The sequence below is a fragment of the Boleophthalmus pectinirostris genome, unplaced genomic scaffold, assembly GCF_026225935.1.
Source record: "Boleophthalmus pectinirostris isolate CB_2022bp ecotype Guang Dong unplaced genomic scaffold, ASM2622593v1 HiC_scaffold_22, whole genome shotgun sequence".
NCBI classification, from domain to species: Eukaryota; Metazoa; Chordata; class Actinopteri; order Gobiiformes; family Gobiidae; genus Boleophthalmus; species Boleophthalmus pectinirostris.
In genome coordinates this window covers 16,897,147-16,919,345 of record NW_026571190.1, presented here as the reverse complement: position 1 = coordinate 16,919,345, position 22,199 = coordinate 16,897,147, and the positions used below count along the sequence as shown (strand labels likewise).

General features: G+C 39.1%; 1 protein-coding gene across 2 annotated transcripts in view; it reads left to right on the top strand.

Moving 5' to 3' along the window:
* LOC110173873 (endonuclease V) overlaps positions 1-21,880 on the top strand; it is a 75,496-nt gene extending 53,616 nt beyond the window's left edge. Inside the window, exon 8 of one of the 2 annotated variants that reach the window (XM_020939882.2) lies at positions 21,568-21,880. In XM_020939882.2, the coding sequence (XP_020795541.1) occupies positions 21,568-21,687 (120 nt within the window). In that variant the 3' untranslated portion in view covers positions 21,688-21,880. The remainder of the gene's footprint in view (positions 1-21,567) is intronic. The other variant, XM_055158743.1, reaches the window with a different exon arrangement.
* The last annotated feature ends 319 nt before the right edge of the window (positions 21,881-22,199 follow it).

Sequence of the window (22,199 nt, the reverse complement as noted above, 5' to 3'; positions counted from 1 at the left end):
ATTACTGTGAGGGTGGCTCGTCTGTAACTTGGTCTGGGCATTATCTGCTTGCCTCCATTTAGATAGATAAGTTTGAAGCCATGATGTGGAACATTCACGAGACAACCAGATGATTCATGTGATGTGTGGCTTCTCTAATCCAGGCAGATCTGTGTGTTAGACTCATCTAATGTTCACTGGTTTGGGTCTAAAACTGCCCGAGCGTGTCTCATGTCTGTGTCTCTGCCTCCCTCCTGTGTGTAGCGAGAGACCCTGTTTGATTGATAGATGATGGTCCCGCCCTCCGCATCCTGATTTATACCGACAGGGGAAGGCTGCTGTGTCAGACAAATGGCCCTGTTTATCTCCAGAGGGACCCCCGCAGCGGCCCTTAACCACAGCACTGGGTCAGTATTACAGATATGTGGGTTTAGACAGGGTCAGGCCATACACAAACCATGATCCATAGGTTGACATTTTTGTTTCTCATATTCATGGTTCTTGTTTATCTTCAAGCTTCTCGTTTATCCATGGATTACAGAATGATTAAAAACCGTTAAAAGGAATGGATGAATGGGAATAGTGATATATTTTGAGGACTTTTATAAAATTATTGTGTATACTGGTGGTGAATAATTTGCCTGTTTAAACTATATTTTTGGCACAATTCACATTGTGATGTCATGAAGCAGTTGTTTTCAAGTTACCATCTATCTTTTATCTGTTGTTCAGTAGAGATTGGAAAGTCTAGGACTGAAATTCTTAAAATTACAAAGCATTTGTGTGTTAACATGTGCAAATGAAACAAAACATAACTTCTGGTATGTTTTTGATGAGTAAACATTATACCATAGATTTTTTATTTTTTTTTATTGCATAATATAGGCTCTTTAAATGTTGTTTCTATTATTAAAATTATTATTAAATCATAATTTTTTTGTGATAAGTGCCTTTTTAACTCAGAATATAGTCTGAACTTCTCCTGAAGACAGTAGCCCTCTCAATTAAAAAAAGCCGGCCATTGACGATTTGAATCTCTTGGATCTTGATTCAATAAAAATCCAAATACTTGCTCAGCCTTGGCTCCCTGCTTGCTGCACTGTTGCCCTCTGCTTTGAGCTATGTCCCGCAGCTTGGAAGGATGAGTCAAATGCGGTAACCAAACTAATAACATCTACTTTAATCTTAAACTGAAATTAATCTCCATGCGTCTCATCCAGGCGCCCATCCACACTCCTCGCCATTAGCTTAAACTTCTCCCATTCCTTCACTCATGCTAAACTAGAACGTCAATAGGCCCTTCTCTCTCCCCGAGGCTTCTAAGACAAATCAATTGGGGCCGATCCATTGTAATAAGGACGCTGCAGTCTGTACCGTCCTGTGAACATCGCTTTTTAGATTTTCCAGTAGCAGACTTGGGGCCAGAGCTTCTGCTTTCATTGAATGGTTCTTATGTGAAGTCCCGCCCCCTGAGTTTGGAGAGGTGCCCCCCATCTGGTGCAGTGGGGTGAGGGGGATTACGGTGCTCTGAAGATGAACCAAGCCCTCACACACAAATGAGATCTCACCTAAAGCTCCTGTTGTGTAACCATGAAGTGAGTGTTAAACTATTCATGAGATCTTTGGTTTGGTGCTGCTGATCTGAAAGTGGGCGTGTGGAGGAAATCAACTGGACTGTATTTATTCATTTTAGATACAATAATTTAAATGTGAGAAAGTACTTAAAGGGCCCATATTATGCTGTTTTCTGATCTGTTATAAAGTTGTTTCCTTATCACAAACATACCTGGACTTGTGTTTTGTTTCATTCAGACAAACCAATGCATGTTTAGGCTGTGTTCTCAAACAGAAGACACTCCACCTTGTGATGTCATGTGGTAATACAGGAAGTACTCTGCCATGTTTTTAAACTGCATGCACCTTTACTAGAATCATATGAATAATTTCTGACCTGGAATTACCTATCTCTGCCTTACAAAAGGTAAAAAGTGTGTGAATGAAACTAAGCACAATATTCTAAAATGGCTTAAAGCTCACAAGAGTCCATTTTGTGTAGGACCTTTAAAAGTAACCAACCAATGGTGTTCAGCTGTGTAAAACTCTGTCATAGGCCTATAGGCTCCATATTGGGCAGGACAGTGAGTAGTGTGAAGAGTGGGGAGCGACATTAAGCTGTAGTCAGGATCTATTTCACAACTCCAAAATGAAACGTACCGCACACAGCAGTATTACACAGCATTTTTATTGCATTTTTTATTGCGTTGTTTCTCCATGTAACTTAATCAGAAGTGTCCCAAGTAAAAATAATAATATAAATCCACAGATTGTTAGACCTGTCCATGTTGTAACTGTGTGTCTGATTCTCTCTCCCTCCTCTTCCCTCAGCCCCATATTGAATGCAGCTCACAGGCTCCAGCTCCACAGTAATAAGATGCTGATTTGTGCCAGGGAGGCCTCCTTATCTCTCTCACACGTGCCCTACATTTCCCTCCCAGTCTCTATATGTTCTTTTTATTATGATGTAGTTCATCTCATCTTATCGACTGTCCATCCAAGGTATATTCATGATTTCGAATGTGTTAATCAAAGGACGAAAGAGACTTGTAAAAATGTGGGTGAGAAAGAAATTTGCACATTTAAAAAAAGTTGTTGTTTATGGCCAGTCTGATTTTAGACTGATTCATCAGTTGGTTTCACTTCGTGGGAACTTTCTGACCTTGCAGCATTAGGATTCGTTCGCTTAACGGTAGGCGGGTACTTTTTAATTTAACCAATCACTGATATTTGGTCGTGACGTATCTAATGTCCCACTAACAGGGCTAACTGGTATATTAAGCTTTTCCCAAATCCCGTAGGAAGAAGGGCAATAACGTCTTTCCCCTTGATAAAATTCATTCTTTAAATCCTCGATCTTGGGAATCGTTGCCAACACAACATGTATGGCTCTTCACTGAACTTCACTTCACTGGACTTGCACTTCCGGGTTCTTGCAAACAATTTAGTGTATTCTGATTCCTGACCTAGTCACTGGAGAGAAATTAAATGGAGTGGAGGCACTAGGTGGCGCCAGCCTGGCTAAGTCTTTTTCTGACTTGAATCTTTTATTGTTGATTATTTTTGTGTTTTTGAATTACATCCACATTTTAAAGGCTTCAGACTGACTGTTTATAGTATTTTTTCTGGTTCACAGACTTTTTTTAAATTTTGACATTAAAAAGACTTATTATGCAAAATGTGTGAAGAATCCCTCAGTCGTCCAGGTAGAATCCATGGCGACGAGAAAATTCAGTTTGTCAACTGGACAAAAGTTAGTTTGGTTGAAGACGTTTCGCAGCTCATCCAAGCTGCTTCTTCAGTTCTGGTCAGAATGCTGGTGGACTTATGTCCAGTCGACAAACTGAATTTTCTCCTCGCTATTATGCAATATGCTTTAATATAGTTGTTTTCCCTTATCATTTACTCACCCGAAGTTGTATTTGGAATAATTAGTGCATGTTTGAGCAATCTGTAATTGCTGCTTTTCAAGACTGCATTTTTCCAATCAACTCCTGCTTTCACTGCCACTAGTATACACCCAATGCTCTGTAGTTACTTTGTTCCCCTATTTAATTTTCTTAATCGGTGGTACAGGTAGGATTCGACAGAGTTGCGTAGTTATTTTGGTGTACGTGAAAAATACATTTTAGCACATGCTTGATAAAAAAAAATAGGATCTTCTTATTGAAATTAATTTATTTTTTGTCAATATCATGGTAAATCACAACAGGTGAAGACATCTCACTACTGACACATTTTCAGAAGATTCCAACACTGAAAACTTCACTGGCTGGCTTACTCTCTTAGTAAAGACAAAAACCTACCATGATGGCAAAACCATCTCCATTGCACCCATCTGCCTCCTCAGCATGTATCATTACTCACTGGGGATGTATGCTGTAGGCTATGTGCATCCAGGACCCATGGGTGCAGGCCATTCATTTTTTCACATGGGTGTTGCGTACATCAACATGAGTGGTGTAGGACGTGGAGAAGCCCCCCAGACACTTCTTTTCACTCCATGTATCACCCCCTCTACAGCCCATTTGCATTGGTAAATATAGGAGGCTAAGGCAACACTGTGATTTGTGGTCGAGATGAGCCGTGACTCGATATTTGATACTTCGAGCTGATGTCATATAGTTTTTTTTTTTTATTCAGTTGTTTGCTGTTATAGTGAATTCATTTGGACCCTTGCTACCTTTTGGATTTCCTGTAGCTTTTTTGGTACTAATACATTTTTACACAATTTTACACAAGAGAGGAACTTAAGGTCGCTGTCTTTAGGTAAGAGAATTTTTAATTGTCCCAGCGGGGAAATTTAAGTGTTCCAAGGCTCCTTCCTAGTATTTATCTGCCTTTTTGTGTTTCTAAGAGTTTTCTTCTTGTGTAATATTATAACTAGTAACAGTACAGATAATTTGCCTGGAATTTTACACTGTTCACCTTATCTATCTCCAGTTTACAAGTCAGATCTGTGGAGAGGCGACTAGACGTTCATAGATCTGGCCTGTAACTAGCCTGTTTTTTGTTATGTTTTCCAGAACAATAAGAAAAGTGGACTAAGTATAAGTGTGATGTCACCCATAGCGTTCGGCTCCAGTCAAATAAAGCTCACCGAGGCTTGCAATTTTAGGACCGATTTTGGAGCCAAGTTCCATATTTGGAATTCCAACCCCAAGTTTCAGAGTAACCAAAATCTGGTGAGGCTATTGAGGCTGTTGTCCATTAATACAGTCTATGACTGTAACTGAATAAATGCAAGATAAGTGTAATGCCATACTGAGTAACATTCCAAGAAATCAATAACAACACCTTGAAAAACCGGAAACCAGAAAAATGACATAGTGTACCTTTAATAAAATATAAATTCCGTGTTGTTTTAGGTCGTCCTCCCCTGCTCTTTGACACGCTGTACTGTTACTGCATGTTCTTCTTGTTGTAATGTGAACTCTTGTATGTGCAGGGAGCAGTGGTGCGCTTTGAACAGTTGGTCTGGCAGTTCAGCTCGTGACAGGCCACAGCTCAGGGACCCCTCTTGCCTTCTTCACCTCTTTGTCAGGGCTCAGCTGCTCTGTCAAGCTCTCCTCTTTAATGATTTCGCCCCTGCATTTTAAACAACCATTCACTTAAAAGAGAAATACACAGCTACTGTTCTTTGTCCTTTAGCTTTTGTCTTTATATGGTGCCTTGTTGCTTGGAATTAATAATTAGGATTTTGTTTTGTTTCTTTTTTTTATGCCAGAACTTCTCTTTACCAATTGTGCTTGACTTGCGTTGCTCAGAAACTGCGACTGGTGACTCCTTTGGAAATATCTGATTTGATGAGTTTGTAACACTAGCGCCCTGCATTTTTATACTTTTTCTGTAGTCTTATGTTTTGTATTTTGAACTTAAATAAGAAAAGACAAGAATAGCTGCACTTCTAACTTGTAATTCCTGATGTTCTAGTCCAGACACTTGAATGATTCATGGCTGGTTATATTGGTTGTTTATGCTTTGTTCCCATAAAGCAGGATCAAAGCAGCGTTCTGTGCCTGCAAGGCTGTGTGGAATTGGGCGGATTTTTAAGAGCTGTGAAAAACATTGTTAGGGGGTTCTACCTTATTATAGAAAATTTACTAATGAAAGTCCAACGTGTTAGTGACAAATTCTCATCAAGACTCATCAATTGCTCCGTGAGAGAGACGAGGGCCATTGGATGAGTGCTATTTTCAGAAATACATTGGAAAGTACAACCATGCCATATGTCTGAACATTTTTTCAGAGCTAATTTGGTCACAGAATTTTATCAACCTTTCCTACACTTTTTTTTTACAACTTGTAGGTTCACTAACTCTGGTGGAAATAATGTAATGTAATAACAAGATCCACATGCAGTTCATTCCATATCTTGTCACATATGACCTTTGAGACCTAAGGCCAAAAATACCCAAGCCAAATACAAGAATTTATTGTGAATTTATGATGAAATGCAGTATAACGATTGCATTTCATCATAAAAAAAGAACATTTACCTTAGTTAGTTAGAATATTTATTTCAAACCTGCTCATATAATTCACTTAACAACATAATAATACACAGACACAGAAACAAACATTCATGCTTAGAAAAGGCGATGGATGAAGCAAAGCCTCAACACTACTGACTACTTTGTACTGACGTCATGCTGGGGGTGTGCTACGTGTAGTTACCATGGAGACACAATACACGCATTTGCAAAAAATGTCAAAAAAGTTTTTAAATAGTCTGAAAACTCAAGCCACAACAACGCAGGAGCTTGTGATCAATACAAGCGTACATGGTCCCATTTTGTTCTTTGATTTTGAACAAAAAGGTGACAGTGACTAACTGAAAAACTGTTGGTTGATGCAAGCCAGCTTGTGACTGCAAGTTTATGTGTGTATGAGAGACTTGTTGAACAGCACATATCAGATCAACTGTTGTAGTTCCAATTAAGTCAGCTCTCTCTGGTCTGATCATGATAAAGCTCAGATTAAGTCTAACTTGAGTAGCTTCTAACAGAACAGTGCTTTCAGTTAGCATCACACCAGTGGGGAATGTTGATGAAATAATATCACTAGATTCTCAGTAGAATCCAGGCCTTGTATGTATTCTACCATCAGAAAAGATACAGAAGATGCAGTTCAAGTTTTCTATTATAGACCATTTTCCTAGTCTCCCCATTGTTCCAGGCCTTTCTCTCTTGTCTAACACATGCCTGCTCTCCATCACTGTTACAGCAGCATGGCCCTGTCAAATGCCGCACTGAGTCGAGTCGGCTCCATCACTATTCAGTGTATAAGGCCATGGTGGATATTGGTAAAGCTGCAGTGTGAGACGGACAGAAATTTGGACAGCCCAACCGAGGGGAACCACCATCCTCACTCCTCATTGTATTTCTCTGAATTGAATTTATTATCAGCTGAAAGACTGTGATGTGTTCAAAAATCTATGAGAATAAGTCAAATCCATGGGATTCAGAATATGAAAAAGGTGGATTGTTGAAGTATCGATTTAAATAAAATTGTAGGAGTATGACAAGAGCATAGACTGTATAAAGAAGTGGACTAAGTGTGACGTCACCCGTTGGGCTCTAGTCAAATGAAGTTCATGTGGCTGTAGGAGCGAATTTGGAGAAAAGTTCCATATGAGAAATAGTAATTTATTAACAGACAAAATTGCAAAATAAAAACACCAGGGTAATGTAGAGTACATATATAAGCATTTTAAGATCAAAATAACGAGGTTACAGGGAGAGTGACAATTTATCAATGTAGTCAGTAGGAGCCAGAGTCGATGGAGCGAGAAGCGCCCCCATGCTCACTTCCTATTTGGAACGCAGCGGCTAACGGCTTAGCTATGTCCATTTACAAGTACAGTAAACAGATACATTGGCGACAAGAATCAGACAAGATTCTGACAATTTATAAAACATAATTTAAACTATTCAGTTAAGAATTTGGCCTTTCAGTTTTGGGTTATTTTTCTTTTTTTTCTGTCATTGTAGCACTACTTATTGGAACCACAGTTTTTCAAAAGATATAACTCACCACCAAACTAAACTCATGGACAAATCTCATGTTTACACAATCTTGTCCCATTCCTACTTTTTAAATGGGGAAAAAGTCCTCAAAATGCTGCATATAACAGGAAGGGATAAAGAAAAAGAGCAAAAACAAGTTGATATAGAAATAGACTTTGTTGTCTGATCTCTGAAAATGTCATATACGTACATCATATGTGTTTTTTTAATTATTCGTACTTACTATGTTGTAGCACATACAGTACCTCATTGTCTTGATCCAAACATTGACAGACGGATCTTCTGGCATTTCGCTGCAGTGGAGAGATGAGCGAATGGTATTTTCTGCTAATAATTTCTCCCAGTGAACAGACCAGCTAAGCTACAGGGTATTAGTAACCGAGCTGCTAATGTTCACATCGCCAGAAATGTTCTCTGCTCTGAGCAAATGTGTTATGTAAGATGACATCATGCTATGAAAATGCTATGTAGTACAAGCTGAAATAGAGCTTAAAGTTGGGGTACCTGGCTTCTATTAAATTGGTTTGTTTTGTGTTTCTTTCTTCATAGAGTATATGTAAAAGCATTTATGCCTTGCCTGCAATCTTAAGTACTTTATTGATCACAAAGGCTGGAAGAAAGAACCATAAACATCACTAGGATTGGCTGTGCTTTGGCAGTCAACCCCTGTTCACTTCGCCATCTGAGCAAAACTTTTTCTAATGCAGTACAAATACCTGAAAATTAATAAATATTACTGAAAGGTTTGTGAGAGCTTGGAATAAGATAGATCTGAATACATTATTTCTCCTTTCATGGTTTGAAAATCTGGTAATGCGACTTTAATTAAAGATGCCCTCTGAAAGTGTTTTGTCTTTTAACCAGAAACTTGTTTTTCAGTTCAGCTGCAAACATTGCTTCAGTTGACCTGTTCATGGGTTTCAGGCAAATTTTTCTTTCCTGATTTGAAGGATTTGTTCCCCATTCAGCAGATATTATACTTTGGAGGACCACAAACCCATGAATATAACTCAATACACATTAAAACAGGTAACAAATATATAGCTAAAGGTTGACCTGCAGTCGCTTATGAGACCATTAAATAGAACCTAATTTTATAGAGCCAGGTTCAACACTTTATTTTAGTAAGATGTGAGTCTGGTCATGAGTAAATCTTAGAGTTTTCAGTTGGATATGATTGACAGGTGGATTAACCAATCAGGGGAACACATGTTCTGTGTGTATTGGAAAAATAAAGGAGAAAATAATCACAAGGGACAGATAAACGTTGCAGATTTTTGCAGAATCAAAGAGCAAAGCACTAAACTCTGTTAACCTGAGTTGAGAGAAATTAGTTTTTATTTGTAAATCATATGTGACAAATGAGCTCCTTCTTTTCACATTCATCACTGAAAAACCAGACTGATCAATCTGTATACAAATGCAGAGAGATGTCATTTGCCGGTAATCTAACCCTGAACTAATCTGTACTATCCATGCTGCATGTTTTTGCTTGACACTTGCCTTATTCTGCTCGTCAGTTTCTCCTGCATTTCAGTGGTGTCATTTTGAACCACGATTTTTGAGTTTAGAAAATACCACTCTCTGATCTTAACTTGCTCCTGTCAGCATGACACTGATGTTGCCTTTTAAATGTATGTCTTCTCACAAGATGGCTGTGAGTTTGCGTAGGCAGAATGTGTCTGGGAGCAGCTGCTGTATAACCGTCACTAGGTCACTGCGAACATCCCATAGGAACCACTCTGAGCAATAGATCAGGCAATAGATCATGTTTTATTAGAAATGCAAACTAATGAACAATATTTATTTATTAATTTAATCACCATATCCAATGGGTTTAAACCTTAAAGTGTTTTTGTTTTTTGTTCTAGTTTTCTATAATTTATCATTCATTAATGCTTTAGTCAAATGCTTTCACGACTGCCCATAAAAAATCCCTTTATGCATCTCATCTCCATCTAAGCCCCTTACGTAGTACACTTCTGTATGCATGACGTATCCACTTTTCACTAGAGCTTAAACTGACAAAAACCCAAGGACTGTAAGGTCAGCACTCCAGCGCCCCTTGTCACCCAAGCCTGCCCATGCGTCGTGATTCATCTCCTGTGTGTGTCTAAGTGTATGCCACATTAGTACCGACCGAACGCCTTAAGATCTACTGCGGCCCTGTCTGCCACTCCAAACAGGAAATGCAGGGGAAATTGCTAATGTTTATGACCCCTTGAGTACTATGTGAGAGGCATGGCTAAGCACCTCCACAGCCCGTGTACACTGCAGAAAAGTGCTGACATCGGGGGATACAGTATGTGCGGATGGTTTTAGTCAGTGGGGGGCAGGGAGGTGTGCGCTGACGATGTCCACATTTACATTTTTCTTACATGTTCATAAATCAGAGGCCAGCTGTCTTTGGTGTATGATGATGTTATGAAGCCCTTTTATGAGCATTCTGTTTCAATCCAAGACGCCATATAACAAGCTGGTCCGGGATCCATACATTCTGAAGACAACTATGACGTCAATGACCATTTACAAAGTCAGAGTTGAATACAGGAAATATGAATATATTAAATGAATATAGGAAAAGGCTTTTTATTGCTCACTGTGAGCAGGGTCACCTCTCCAAAGATCTGGTACTTGGCCTTGTGGCACCACCTGCTTGTCTCCATGGAGCTAAATTTAAAGCCATATCAATCTTGGCAAACCCATAACAATCTCCATAGAGACAACCCTCTTCCAGAAAAAGTTATATTCACCTGTCCACACATATAACCATTGCAATTAGCTCTTTTTATTTCACTTATTTATTTCAGGGACAAGCACATATTGATGAACATTTCTGTAAATATGCCAGAATTTGTCAAGAAGGCTATTTTTCATCTGTAGTCCCATGATAGATGTTAATGTCAGCCTAAAAACAAAAAAGGATTTGCAAAGATGCACAAACAATGTTCGGTGTAAAGTGGTTCACATTTTTGTTCAAGCAAAGAGGATTTGTTAAATCAATTCCAAAATATTAGTGAGCTACAGTGTTATGGGTCTGATATTTGTATAATGCTGCTAGTGTTGTTTGCTGATTGTGTATAACAGTAGAAAACAACAAAACATAATGCACTGTATAATTGTGTGTGCATTAGCAGTATTATATGGAGTCTGTGCTATCTTTGCTTTACAATGTCCATTAAGTTCAACAGAGCGGATGTGGAAAAATGTGATGTGTCTTTCTTCGCCTGGGGCTCAGGAGTTTCAGTGTCACATGCATTTTTTTCTGTACGTAACTTTTCATTCAAGGTATATTTTGTGCTTTACAAATCAAAACTATGTAATTAATAGATTTGCCAAAGTTTCCCCATTGTTACAAACATGACTTTCAGGCCTCTTGTTTGACCAAAGTTTCTATTTATCTTGTGAAGTTACCTGTAGTTCAAGCATCAATAATTCCAGACTCTGCAGATTTCTTCTCTTCATCCTTCAAAGCGCCTGGGTTTTTGATTCTTTGGAGAACAGTACGATCGGGCCTGACACAGCTCCTGGTGCGTCTAAAAAGAGGAAACTTGAGCCAGAATGGGGAGGCTGGTAGAACAAACTACGTACTGAGACTGTTTTCTACCCACTGTGGCTCTGTCTGAAACTAATAAACATGTTTTTCTGTTGCAAAGCTCCAAACAGTTATTGAATTATTATAAATTATTACGTTCTCTGTTTGCAATTAGTACCGCATCCGACAGTATCCCTCTCATGTATCATTATGTCTCTTTCTAATTACACAACATATATCACAGCCTATTAGAGCTACACCACTAATTGCCTTAGTCATAAGCCTGCAGCAAAAGCACTGCAAAGTTGTGTCCTTGAAGAAATACAGGACTTCATATAAAACTATAGTGTAGAAAGTACCTTTACTCGAGTATTTTGTTTACACTTAGTTAAGTTTCCTTTGTACTACTGTGCAAACTCATCTAGCCATGGGGATAACAATCAAATTATAGTCACTAACTGTCACAATGAAGTAGCAGTAGGTGTAATTGTAGTAGTTGTAGTAGTAGTAATGAATCCCCAATAATAGAAAAGGTTATTGTGGCCTCCCATCACCTCATTTTTGCACCCATTGAACAAAAATGCTAAAACAAATACTTGATGCTTTATTGTAGAAGTAACTCTATTTAATCAGTCCTATTTTGAGTGACTATAAGTTACATTCATTCTCCGTAATCTGTATCAAATAACACAATTCATATGTGAATTGCTTGTGCCACCATAAACCTGTTGGAAACACTGCAATTACTTATTACTGCCTCCTTCTATGTTTAAAGGTCCTATATTACACAAAATGGACCCTTGTGAACTTTAAGCCATGTTATAATGTTGTTATCTCATCAAAAACATACCTGGATTTATACATCGCCAAACCTCAAAATGCTCTGGTCCATCTTGTGATATCAAAAGGCGGTAGTTTTCAAGGTAATAGCTATCTTGTGCCTTTTGTTCCAGGTTGGCAGTTATTGGGGTGAAATCATCCAAATGCTTTTAGTGAATGTGTATGGAGTTTAAAACACAGCAGAGAGAACATCACAAGGTGGAACAGGGTGTTTTGTGTTTGGGAGAAGAACTCAGCCTAAATATAAAGGATTTGTGTGTTAAACATATGTAAATGAAACAAAACACAAATCCATGTATGTTTTTGATGAGGAAACAACATCCTAATTTAGACCACAAAATAGTGTAATATGGACCCTTTAATTGTTGACTCTGATGAATGATTCAAGACCTCAAGGGTCACCAGCCACTGCTGGTTTCATATGGTTGATCAGGGGGGAACGTCCAATATACAGTATAATGAAGCTACACATTTGTACAAAGCAGTGCAGATCATAATTCATAATAAGTACCCCGTCGTCATTCACAGATGGTTTAGAATAGTAGAGACAGGCCAGACATGATGTGAGGTGCTGAAGGTGATATGCTGCCACATACTGAGTTAAAAAGAAATACAAGGCACAATGTTTTTACTCAATGACAACCACAAAACCTTTCATCTCTTTCACTCAACCTTGATGCTGCATTGTGTCTTCGGTCTTGAAGTCTGTCCTATCAAATAAAGCTGAGCCCTATACCTGGATGAGCGCCACATATCAGTTGTTGTTTTGTTTATTTCCATTAAGGTAGGAGGTAGTGATGCAGTGAAACCCAGACGCTATGGGCCAGATATGGGCGAGTCAATGAGGCATGCACAACAATTGAATCTTTCATTAGTAAAATATGAATAAATGAATGTAATATAAAAACAATTACAATCATTACGAAGAAATGAAAAGAAAAAACCTACCTTATTTAGAGGTGCACTGCGCATAACATATCTAGCAGAGGGTCCATCATCTGCTTATCTCCATGGAAATGCCGTTGCTTTGTCTAAAATGTTCCACAGTATAGATTAAACCTATCTATCATGAGGGAGACAAGCAGGTTACAGCACTACACTACATTACAACTCAGATCTGTGGAGAGTCACCCGGTCACAGAAGGAATAATTGTATTTTTGAGCAATAGAAACACCCATAATGAAGAAACGCTAAATGTATTTGTTTAATGTCATACCATGGAACATTCCAGACAAAGCAATAACATCTCCAATAAAAAAATGAAATGAAAAATGAAAAACACACACCAAAAAGATGAATAAATTCATAAATGAAAATTCATTTAAAATAAAAATGGTTCAAAGCATTAATTAAAGATATTAAAAATGTACTAAACATTATATGTTCAGGCTACATATGGTGTGACTTACTACCCTAAACCTATATTGAGCTGGTCTTTTTCACCTCAGAGCCTAAATGGTTTTGCAAATATAATGATGAACAAAATAACCAACCACCACTTATACACAGCAATGAAAGTAATTTGGTGTGGTTCCCATTGTCGTCTTTCCCAGACTCTATCAGAAAATAAAAACAATTTGGTGTCTCTCCATTTCCATAAGAATGAGTAATAATTCAGCATATGTTTTGGTTGGTTTGTTTTTCCTAATCTCTCTTTTGGTGATTATAATGAGCAGAACTGCCAACTGTTCTGATCAAATGCACAACTTTTAATGAATGAAAGAAAGAACGAATCAATCAGAGTTAACCAAACCCATTTATTTGTTGCCAGTTATGCAGATGAGAGTGGAATACGAAGAGTGTTATATCTAATTCTCCTGGCGCTATGGCCTACACCTGCAAAGATGATGTCGCAGAAAATAAATACTGTACAGTTGCTTACACTGTATATTTAGCACCTGCACAGAACGTCCACGGTGGAAGTGAATGTAATACAACTCCATCAATAACAATTTTAGTCGATAATATGTTGTGTATTCATTCATGGGTTTTGGCTTTCCGCTGTAGGTGACATTTTGAGGACTTTTCACCATTCAGAAGCTGTATATTGTTTTATATATATATATGTAGTTGTGTAAAGATTCACTGTAACTGTGTAACTTTTTTGCTTGTCCATCCATCCATCCATTTTCTTCCGCTTATCCGGGGCCGGGTCGCTGGGGCAGCAGCCTAAGCAGGGACTCCCAAACTTCCTTCACCCCAGACACGTCCTCCAGCTCCTCCGGGGGGACCCCGAGGCGTTCCCAGGCCAGCCGAGAGACATAGTCCCTCCAGCGTGTCCTGGGTCTTCCCCGGGGCCTCCTCCCGGTGGGACATGTCCGGAACACCTCCCGAGGGAGGCGTCCAGGAGGCATCCGGAGCAGATGCCCAAGCCACCTCAACTGGCTCCTCTCGACGTGGAGGAGCAGCGGCTCTACTCCGAGCTCCGCCCGTGTGACTGAGCTCCTCACCCTATCTCTAAGGGAGCGCCCAGCCACCCTGCGGAGGAAACCCATTTCGAGCGCTTGTATCCGCGATCTCGTCCTTTCGGTCACTACCCAGAGCTCATGACCATAGGTGAGAGTGTTGGACTCTGCCAGGGCTGCCCTTTGTCACCGGTTCTGTTCATTGTATTTATGGACAGAATTTCAAGGCGCAGTCAGGGGCCGGAGGAGTTCCGGTTTGGGGACCACAGGATCTCATCTCTGCTGTTTGCAGATGATGTTGTCCTGTTGGCTTCATCGAGCCAGGACCTGCAGTGTGCACTGGGGCGGTTTGCAGCCGAGTGTGAAGCGGCTGGGATGAAGATCAGCTCTTCTAAGTCTGAGGCCATGGTTCTCGACCGGAAAAAGGTGGCTTGCCCTCTCCGGGTGGGTGGGGAGTCTTTGTCTCAAGTGGAGGAGTTCAAGTATCTCGGGGTCTTGTTCACGAGTGAGGGAAGGACGGAACGTGAGATTGACAGGCGGATCGGTGCAGCTTCGGCAGTGATGCGGTCGCTGTATCGGACCGTTGTGGTGAAGAGGGAGCTTAGCCGAAAGGCGAAGCTCTCGATTTACCGGTCAGTCTTCGTTCCTACTCTCACCTATGGTCATGAGCTTTTTTGCTTGTCTCCATGCAAATGTTATTATTTTGTCTGGAATGTCCTGGTATGGCATTAAACGTATCCATGCTGCATTTATTCAGTAACATGAGTTTTTATTGCCCTAAATTGTATTCTTGTATTCTTTTGTGAGTGGGCTCACCTCTCCACGGATCTGAAAATCTTGTAATCTTGAGCTTGTGGTCAGCTCCTGTCTCCATAGAGATAGATAAGTGTAATGACATAGCGTGGAACATTCCAGGCAATATCTTCAGGGAGAGAAGCAGACCCTCCAGCAGAAAAGTTACACTGTGCATCGTTAAATACATGGCAACAATCCTCATTTTTCATCACTCTAAAAACCATGGATAGGATTTCCTTACAATCTTGGCTCATTGAATACACTAGATACATAATTTTTCAAGAGAGTTAACATGTTTAAAATTTAGATCAATAAGTCCCAATGTGTTTTCTTTTATGATGCGCAGTAAACAGGATATTGCTACATTTACTGAGAGCTTATGCAGGAGTGGGCAGCGACAAATTGTAGAAATCAGCAAAAAGATGTGCTGAAATGGGTCTTATAAACGTATTAAGCCCGCTACATACTACAGGGTCACTTACCCAATTTGCTTCTCTCCAACATCGCAGAGGCATGACCCAACTTTGGATCTTCGTATGCAATTTTTTAATCCGCCGCCCTCCTCATGTTTATGGTGATCGTGCAGCTATGAGATGCTCTGTCATTTCGTAACCACAAAACATCACCGCTGTTGCACCAGCCAATAAAACAGAGCATCAGGGACAGAAGGAAGGACACAAACACGCAAGAGAGAAAGAGAGAGAACTCCGAAAATGGCGAAAATAATTAGGCAATTTTATTACTCACCTCTCGTAAAGTTAAACTGCAACAGCCTCATCCATATTATCCATTAGAATTTGTCCTCCACTAAAAATGACATTGAGTTCACAAAATAGAGCTACTGATCTAGTTTTAAGCATTCTTTAGAGTAAAGAATAAAGACCAGAGTAGATTCTCACGTGTGTCTATTTGCATAAATCCATGCAGTGTGGATCAGGGTGAAGCTTCTGCTACAGTAAACATGAATCCTCTGTGTCTGTCTGTGTTTTCTGTGCATTAAAAGTATTTATCTGAACTACTGCACCACATTTCACAAATAATAAGACAAAAGTCTTGACTTGCATCTAACCAAAAAGGGCAATACTCTGATCTTTGGAACATTTTACAGTCTCCAAGCAAGATTTAGTTTAGACAGGAAGCAACTGCCAATGGTGCATCAGCTTTGTTCGTTCACAACTTTTAGCTTGTGGCGCGTGGTCTTCTCTCTGACGTCTTTGAGCTTAGACTTAAAATCTCAAATGATTATCCTTGTGTCTGTGATTTGTGCTGTTTGTCACACTTTTAAAAAAATCTCTTAAGCCTGATAAATCCTGCAATGTGTCACGTATAACGCATAAGATTACATTCATCCAAATATCCAAATTTATGATCCACAAATGATGAACCCTATCATTAATTGTTAGAACTGGCTTCACAAACTTGCCATAACTGACAAATATTGCATCCATAGGTTTGAATAATGGCCCTACTCTCTGAAGCTATAGAACAAATAGGTTCACTTTTGTCCTGGATTGATCTCGATTGTCTTGGTTTGGTCTTGTTATAGTCCTGGTCTTGTCCTCAGATTTAGTGCAGGTTTAATCTCAGTTTTAATGTGCTGTGCCAGCTAGTGTGAACCCTATATACATTCATTTTTGTCAATATCACCGACACCCACCCAGCTAAAGCCTCCACGTTTATTGAGTGCCCCTCTTTCATTTGTCTGTTGAAAACTCTGTAGTTGAAATATTTCTATCACTCCCTGGATGCCCCACCAGTCCAATAGTGCTTGTGTCTGTACATTGTGTGCACTGATCTCCTCCTGCTGTTTGGCGCACACTCTCCTTCATCCCTCCATCCCTCTCCCTGACCCTGCTCCTCTTATATAATGTCTTGTCTATGGGAATTACAGCTGTATTATACTGTACTTATTGCCCATTCAGCACCTCCGGCCTTTCCCCATCCTCCAATATCATGATAACATCTCTCTGTCTACTTCCCCTTTTTTGATTATTTCATCTGTCTTTGCCGCTCACGTTTCTTGTTTAGATTTCTTCTCTTGCTCGTGTTGATTGCTCCGGTAATGTTGTGGAAGTGTCCCAGGTGGTCTTTGAGGGGTAAATTGCTTTGGTGTAGTGTTGCTAACAGGGTTGAACATGGAGACAGTAGGCTGAGCTGTTTGTGAATGAAATAATGCTATGACTTACTAATGGGCGTTTTTTTGCTGTTTCTGTAAACGAGTGAGATAGTGTGATATTGTATGGGTTGTGCAAAGTTCTCTTGGCCTGGTGTACTGTGTAATTTTTCTGGAGAGGGTCCACTACCTGTTTGTCTCCATGGAGATGTTAATACTTTGGTGAAAATTGTGCAGAGTAAGGTATTAAGCTAATCTGTCTTGCATATAGTGAACTACAGGCGTTATTTATTGCTCAAAAATATCTTTAAAAAACATCAATTCTTATTGTGAGTGTGACTGCCTCTCTACAGATCTAACCTATAATTTGACTTGCAAGTTTCCAGACTGGTGACGGACCCTCAACCAAATAAGTTACACAGTTCACCGTTAAAGTGCACATGACAAATTAAAACATTTATTTCACTAGTTGACATAAAATCTTGCAAAATTTTTCTTTCTTTTTCTTTCTTTTTTTTGTGAAGTTTATAATTTACAACAGAGTATGTAAATTCTAAATCGAAGTGTCACATTGAAAAAATTAATTATGTTGGTGCTACAAGAATAAAATTGTAATATTTCTACATTAAAGTTGTAATTTAATGAAAATGAAAGCCAGAAAAAGTCATAACTTTACAAGAATGAAGTTGTAATATTTTGAGATTAAAGAGGTAGAAAAAAAAAAAAAAAAAAGAATTACCAAAAATAAAGTTGACATTTAATGATTTAGGGGTCAGCACCAAATCAAAGCGAACGCAGGCTGCAACAAACTGGCTCTTGGATGAGTTAAAAGCTTACATAAATGCCCATAAACGAAATCAAACTTTTAAATGCTGACATTTTACGCATCCCATATGTGTGCATGCAAGTGATTAGACAGATTGCAACCGCAGTTTAGCTGCCATCTCTCTGCTCGTACGTATCAATCACAAACTGTTGAATGAAGCTACATTTTCTCCTCATAGAATGACCAGACTCCACTTAGACAATCTGCAAACCTTGCCTCTCCCTGGGGTTCGTTGGGGAGTACACAGGCTGTGCTCTGAGCTGCAGACAGGTGGAGGAGTCCCTGTGCAATCTTTAACCATACTCCTCTTAGGTTTGGTTTTCTACTATTCTAAAGGTGCACACACTAGTTTCACACATTGTATGTAGCCTTATCCCTATTACTGCTGCACTGTCCTGTTTCTGACTACAAATGTGCAGCTTAGTCCAATACACAGAGCTGAAACTGGGTTTAGTCCCTGATCCCAAATTCTTTATGCAGAATGGACCACAACACACTGCCCTCACTGTTCTCCAGTACCGGTTCTGGAGCACTATGTGGATGTCCGTAGATGTTCCAGCCAGACTGCATAAACTTGAGCTGCCACTGGCCTGGTTGCGCACGGCTTCACAAGCCCATAAACAAATGTAAACAAGTGTAGAAAGCTGAAAGCCAAGAGAACGGATTAATTCTGAAAATCGAGCCATTTGCATCTTTGGCTGTGGATCGGAGGAAATCAGGCAAATGATTCAGCAGTTTTTAATGTTTAAAAGGCCAGCAATATTCTTCTAATTCCATTGTAGGCTTTTATTTAAGCTTTTGACTCAAATAAGCTTTTGTACTCTAGCGGTGGTGGCGAATTGCTCTTCTGATTGATTTCCGTGTCGGCCCCTAAATCTTGATCAAATTATGCACAGCAGTTATGATTAGACTAATGAAAATAAATGACACCTTTATTTTGTCATGCAATTTTTCATATGCACTTTAAGGCTAAAGAAGAGATCATCTGGAGACAAGTATGTTTAAAAAGATTCTATTCAGAGTGCACATTATAAATTAACATTCAAAAGAAGACTAAAATATGAACTGATAAACTAATACAAAAACCCAATGCATTTCCGAGAGCATGTTTGTAGAGGTCTAAGCTACAGATACAAAAAGATTTTTCAATTTCAAAATTATGTTATTTTTGTTCTTTGCAGAGGATTATCTAAATAAAGGCAGTTTTTGTGATTTGATAATTGCACCAACGCAAATTGTGTTTCAATTTGATTTGATTACAATATATTGTGCAGCTCTATTTGGAGCAGTTCAGAGCAGGACAGGTGCAGGTGGGAGCGTTTTGAACTAAAGTGAGAGAAACAGATGGATGCCGGAGGGCTGCCATTTAAAAAGGTCTATTAGTTTTATTCATGTCAGTGTGAACCCCGAGGCAGAGCTCTTTCAGATGTTCAGAAGACAAAAATATAAAAGGGCGCTCAGGTTAGTCCTCCAACTAGCTATTCCTGACCACGAAGCTTAAATGTGCATGTATGTAGAGGCTGGTCGTCACCAGGCCAAGTTAGTGGAGATGCAAAATTCAATAAATGCAACAATGAAAAATGTAATACCAAAATATAAATCAATACAGGCAAATGAATAACATCTCTATGGAGACAAGCACCCCCACCCAAAGATGGCATAAGATCTTGGGTTCACTGCAAATGACAAATATGCGGGAACAATAACAATGTATCTTAAAGGTGCAGTATGTACATTTTTGGTTGGGGGTTCATCACCTGCTTGTTTCTATGGCTATATCATTGCTCTGCCTGGAATGTTCCACAGAATGGCTTTAAACAGCTCTACCTAACATTTACTCAACTACAGGTTGTTTTACTGCACAAAAATACCTAGAAAAACAGTGAGCAGGGTTGTCCCTCCACAGATCTGACCTGTAACTTGGTCTAGTTACACTACCTTTTTAGTTTCATAGACTAGTGTTTTGTTTTGTTTGTTTTTTTCAATGTCCAACTGAGAAAGCAACAAGACAAAACCTCTTCAGTTCTCATTTTCACACTGAAGGTTGGCGACATTTCTAGACAAAACTAACAATGAAAACTGTTCATCAACATACAAAACAGTAGGAGACAGGAAACATTTGCTTTTGATTGCTTCATTGTTTTAAAACTGTTTCTTTTTCACAAGATACCAATATCCAAGATTTGTCATGCTGTTGAAGCTCATATTTGCCAATCTACGTAACAAAGTTTTCTTCTTGTTTTTTATATAATTTTATTGCATTTCTATTTCCAAAAAAGACTAAATGGGAATAGCACATGGGCATACAAAGACAGAGGCATCTTATCTGGCTGTGTTTGTATGCATTGTATCACCATAGTAACTGCTAAACATTCTGCAATATAGACATACATGCATCCCCCCCAGCTTGATGTCACTGCAAACTGTAATGCACTTCTGCTTATGTGTTCCTTGTCTGCTAAAACTGACCTGTTCTTTTCCATATATTCAGTCTTCTTTAGATTTAATGAGGCGATAAAATTTGAGGCTACACAACAAATTCACCTTAAAAATTTAAAAGAAAACTGTACGAGTAAAGCAGTGCATTAAGGTTATACAGTGTTAAATAATTGATTACTCCTGGTGATATTTTTATTTCAGGGATTTGAATGAAGGGCTGGGTAAGAAAGTGAATATGTCTAACTGCTTGGCATAGTTCAAGCAAACACATTTTTTAACCTTTCTCATGGAGGATCTGCCACCTGCTTGTCTTCATGGAGATATTGTTGCTTTGCCTGGAATGTTCCACAGTATGGCATTAAATGTATCTCTCTCTCTCTCTCTATATATATATATATATATATATATATATATATATATATATATATATCTAGGGACAAGCAGGTGATGCAGGGTAAAGGTAAAGGTCAAATATGTGAAGAAGTGAGCCTGCTGTAACAATGTATGTTGAAGGTGCATTGTGTAACTTTACACCTTCTGCTTGTCTCTGTGAAGATGTTATTGCTTTGTCTGGAATATTCCACAGTATGCCGTTAAAGGTATCTATCTTGTATTGATTCAATAAAAGTTTTTATTGCTCAAAAGTACCTTGAAAAACATGCATTCATACTGTGAGCATCTCCATAGATCTGTAACTTAGCTTGCACACACATGCTTGTTTTTATGGCCAAGTTTAATACCATATTGTGCCACATTCCAGGAAAAGCAATAACATTTTCATGGAAATAAGCAGATGGCAGAAAAGTTTAACAAATTTATGTGTTACATAAACATAGGAAGTTATTATGTTTTTAGACCTGCTTCTTATTCTCTCCGTGGGGATTGCTGTTTTAGGCCTTATTATGGGACATTCCAAGCCAAACTATTTCATCTCCATGGAAACAAGCTGGTGCACCCCGCTCCAGAAAAGTTTCAGTGAGCACCTTTAACATTACATGGAGGATATTCCAGACAGTTTAATTGCAGTTTTTTGTGATTTTGTGTGTTTCAGGTCACCTCTAATGGACGGCTCCTCCTGCACTTTAAAGACTCTGAAGACGCACTGTTTCTAAATGGGACGAAGGCCAAAGTAGCGCACTTTCAAATGCTTTTAAAAGAATGTCTTTTTTAGTCATGGCCCAGAGCAAACCATCAGTTTATCTGTGCCTTTTATCCCTTGCTCCACATTTGAACAGGATGTGGGGCAGATCAGCTCTTTTTATACTCTGTGCTCATTACTGTTTTGGGTCATTCACCTTTTTTACATTCAGAGCTGTGTAAATAAATCATAAATGCCCAGGGCTTGCCTTGGACTGATCTCTTAATATGATTATTTTTACTGTGGGCTTTTCCCTTGGGGGTAAAGAAAAACATGCAAATTCACACTCTCGATTACTAAGGGTGTCTATTCAGGGCTGTTTATAGCTAAATATTGGCTCTAGGATGATTGATTCAGAGTCCAGATTTAGCATGATCCTAAAAGTTTCACATCTGCAATGAACAGGCCAACATCTCTTTAAAGCTGCACAAGTGTAACTTTTCTGGTGAAGGGTTAGCCTTCTGCCTGTAATGTTCCACGGTATGGCATTAAAGAGAGGGTATTACACTAGTATGGGGTATTATCTCCTAATTACACGTTTAGAT